This window comes from Branchiostoma floridae, unplaced genomic scaffold (genome assembly GCF_000003815.2).
Source record: "Branchiostoma floridae strain S238N-H82 unplaced genomic scaffold, Bfl_VNyyK Sc7u5tJ_472, whole genome shotgun sequence".
NCBI classification, from domain to species: domain Eukaryota; kingdom Metazoa; phylum Chordata; class Leptocardii; order Amphioxiformes; family Branchiostomatidae; genus Branchiostoma; species Branchiostoma floridae.
In genome coordinates this window covers 5925-10304 of record NW_023365873.1, presented here as the reverse complement: position 1 = coordinate 10304, position 4380 = coordinate 5925, and the positions used below count along the sequence as shown (strand labels likewise).

Here is a 4380-nt window from a genome sequence, read left to right as displayed (position 1 = left end):
GAAAGTACAATGTACCTCATCAGTCCTTGTTTCGTATTAAGACTCACATATATAATATTGCTTAAGATATTACTTGTGTACTATATAAGTTACAGTGTTCTTCAAGCTGTAAGTCAAGGACATTTTTCTGCAATGTGCTGGTTACAGGTATTTTTGTACAATTTATGAGGATAAATGTATTTCATGGCTCTTCTCATTGGCTGGGTTCTCTTGATGGATGTGTTGTCATCTAGTGTTAGTGTTGTCATCTAGTGTTACAGAAATCATATTCAATACTCTTACAATACATATATATTCTGGCTAAATTCATATGCCACAATCACTAGTTTAAAATACTACTATTACTAGTATGCTGAAAGTTGTTAGTATATTTAACATAATGAACCACATGTCACTACTGGTTTGATAAGGTATGAGCAAAACCTTCAAGTTTAGTACTGAACATTTCCTTCACATTCATCACAGCATCATTGATGCAGCTTATGTCATCTAATGCTAAGAAACACTTGAATGGCCTAATAACCTTCTATAATTCAAATGTGTGCCATAATAGCACTTTTAACTCATAAATATTGCATCCGTAACACGCTTCTAAAAATCCTGATTATGCAAATTTGTATGATCTGCCGGATTCTAAAAATATGTATCAAGTTACATTTATAACATCGAAAGGGACAAGATTTTTGCTTTTTGGGGCACAATGAAAATTTAAGAATTATGACTTAACATAAGTTAAGTGCATTGCTGGCTGTAAATTCTTAGTAACTCCAAGAAACAAGGAATTCTATTGCTATTGCCAGACAGATGTACCCAGAGGAAATGCAAAAAGACAATTTCGCTCCACTCCCCAGAAAGGTGACTGAAAAGTGAAATATGTGCTGTAAGCCATGTACAGTGCAAAATGACTTACTGCACCATAAGTAATATTGTTACACCTCTGGTGGTTAAAGGCAATCTTCTAGGCCTGATTAGAACTACAGGCGCTGACGAAGAGTCAATCACTGCTGGTATAACAAATGCTCATGCTGGCACAAGGTTATTAGCAAAAGCCCTAGAAGAAATGTACAGGAGATATGAAGAAACATCATCAAGGGCCCGAAATTCATTTTTGGGATTAGGTGCACTGGTGCACCCAGCTTAAAAAATTGGGTGCACCAAAAATTTTTGGGTGCACCACTTAAATTTAAGTGATAACCAAATAATAAAATTTAGTTACAAGCTATCAAATTCTTAAACAAGTACCATGACAGACATCTTTATTATCTTTCTAACACTTACAAAATGTAGATGTCAAGAATATGATGTATACTTGTATAATTTTATATCTTTACATACATAAACGTAAGAAAATATTTGGGTGCACCCTGTGCGCCCACAGAAAATAATTGGGTGCACAGTTCCAATTTTGGGAGCACCTGGGTGCACATGCACCCAGAATTTCGAGCCGTCATCCCAGCAGCGAGGGTGAAAAGGAAGAATATAAATCATGAGTTTAGATGTTTAAAGTTCCGGGAGACTTTTGTATCCAAAGTTGAGTCAGTCACTACTGATGCCACTGGTGGGGAGGTAGAGGATCTCTGGTCAAGGTTGAAGACCCCGCTCTTGGAAGCGGCTGCGAGCGTGTGTGGGTACTCCAAGAACCATCTGTGGAAACCTGAGACCTGGTGGTGGGATGACCATGTAGAAGAAGCTGTGTCCAAGAAAAGGGCACGGTTTAAGGTCTTCAACTCCCTTAGGAAGCAAGGTAAAACTGCGGTAGCAATGGTCGCAAAAACTGCCTACAATGAAGCCAAACGCCTTGCTAAGCACGCTGTCTGGCTGGCCAAATCTGCAGCAGAGAAAGAGACTTTTGCTGTCATCGATCCTCAAGGTGCAGATGTGTACCGCGTAGCCAAACAGATGGAGCGTTCCAACCAGGATGTTGTAGGCGAAATGTGCGTTCGGAACGACGCAGGTGAACTCTCCCTCAACGACGAGGATAAGATGAAGGCCTGGGTCGAACACTACAACAGGCTCTTGAACGTGGAGTTTGACTGGCCAATGGATGAGCTTCCAGAGGCTGCTCCAGTTGTAGGACCTGCTCCACCAGTCACTACTGAGATGATCAGCAAGGCACTGAGTAAGATGAGGTTTGGAAAAGCTGTGGGCCCTTCTGGCATCAACGCTGAGATGCTAAAGGCAGCTGGCGAGGAGGGCATCGAGTTGACTAGACAACTGACTGAAGCGGTCTTCAGGAACGGAACTGTGCCGGTTGAGTGGGAGAAGAGCATCATTCTCAGTCTCTACAAGGGGAAAGGCGAAGCTCTAGACCGAGGCAACTACAGAGGCCTCAAGCTCACCGACCATGTTATGAAGTTACTGGAGCGTGTGCTGGACTCAGCTATTCGTAAGATGGTCAACATCGACGACCTTCAGTTTGCCTTTGTGCCTGGCAGAGGCACCACCGATGCCATCTTCATTGTGCGCCAGCTGCAAGAGAAGTTCATAGCCGCAAACAAACCTCTGTACTTCGCCTTTGTCGATCTGGAGAAGGCCTTCGATCGAGTTCCCAGAAGGGTGCTGTGGTGGGCACTGAGAAGTCTTGGTGTTGAGGAGTGGGCCGTGAGGGTGATCCAGGCCATGTACGCAAATGCCAGGAGCCGTGTGCGAGTGAACGGACAGTACAGCGAGGAGTTCGGCGTTGGTGTTGGCGTTCACCAGGGATCTGTCCTCAGTCCCCTGCTGTTCATCCTCGTTTTGGAAGCTCTGTCTCGTGAATTCCGCACTGGAGTCCCCTGGGAGCTCCTGTACGCAGACGACCTGGTAATCATCGCAGACACCCTGGAAGAATGCATCGCTAGACTGAAGGCATGGAAGTCGGGCATGGAACGCAAAGGCCTGCGGGTTAACATGGGAAAGACAAAGATCATGATTTCTGGTCAAGGACTGAACAAACTGAAGGAAACTGGATCTTTCCCGTGTGCTGTATGCCGTTCCGGGGTGGGTGCTAACTCCATCCAGTGTACAGTTTGTAACTTTTGGGTCCACAAGAGATGCTGTGGCATAAGAGGGAGTCTGCTAGCTGTGCAGAACTATACATGTCCGCGGTGTCGAGGGGAAGCTAGGCCACTGGATGGCCGCCCTACAACACAATTCACTGTGGATGAAGTGGTCTTGGACGTGGAAGCCAGCTTTTGTTACCTTGGGGACATGCTCTGTGCTGGTGGCGGATGTGAGCTTGCAGTCACCACCAGATCCTGCGCTGCCTGGGGTAAATTCAAGAAGCTCCTGCCCATCCTTACTTCCAGGCACCTACCCTTCAAAACCCGTGGCAAGGTGTTTGACTGCTGTGTACGTGCGGCCATGCTTCATGGGAGTGAAACCTGGGCACCTACCACCTCTGATCTACAGCGGTTGCGCCGCAATGACCGTGCCATGATCAGATGGATTTGTGGCGTCAAACCCCGGGATGAGACCCCTTCATCTAGCTTACTTGATAAACTTGGTATTCTGGACATCATCTCAGTGCTGCAGTCCCGCCGTCTTAGATGGTTTGGGCACGTTGAAAGATCTAGTGACTGCATCAATAAGATCACCAAACTGAAAGTATCTGGCAACAGAGGTCGTGGTAGACCTAGGAAAACCTGGAGGGACTGTGTCAGCAGGGACTTGAAGGAGTGCGGTCTGACAGGGGTCGACCCACTGGACAGAGCCAAATGGAAGCGGAGTGTGAAGACTGGCCGACTGCTGCCTACCCCTGCGTCAGGGAACCCAGCAGCAGTATAATCTAACCATGGATAGTGAGTGAGTGAGTGAAAGTACGTCTGAAACTGTAATGACCGAAAAATCAAGACTAAAATGATGTTATGACTTATGTGTTTGCTTCTGTTTTATTGTGAAATTATAAATGCTTTCTTTCATGGCATCTTGGCATGCCAGCCCACAGTGCTGAGAGCACAAAGCCAAGTCTCAGAAGTCTACTGCCTCATCACCAGGCCAACAATATAGTTACTGGGGAACTCTGATAAGGAATGGTCAATGTGCAATTCAACTTTACGATGCAAAACCTGTACATTAGTGTGTAAGTCACAAACGCCATTAATATGCACGGACTACTTCTATTCATTCTGCTATGACGTCTACGAGCACATAATCTCCCCTTGAGGAATGGGGTTTTAAGCCTACGCTGACCCAACATCCATCAGTACAGCACAGAAGTAACTTTGCCTCCCTTTCTAGACCCAGTAGTTTTTGCTGATGAAGTAGGCCCTTGAGGCCATACAGTGCATACTGTGGACTTTTTATCAGGATGCTCCTATATCTGACCTGACCACCTGTGCAAAGAGATAGCAGAGATGGCTTCTTCGGAAAGTAAGAAGTACCCCATTGTGTCAGGACAGG

At 45.7% G+C, this 4380-nt stretch overlaps 1 protein-coding gene across 1 annotated transcript; it reads left to right on the top strand.

Annotated features, from left to right (window-relative positions):
* Positions 1–1425: 1425 nt before the first annotated feature.
* Positions 1426–3661, top strand: LOC118408864 (the record flags this gene model as incomplete). Its single annotated transcript, XM_035809723.1, has 1 exon — positions 1426–3661. A coding segment is annotated over exon 1 (2236 nt), but the record flags the coding sequence as incomplete, so codon positions are not given.
* Between the last annotated feature and the right edge of the window lie 719 nt (positions 3662–4380).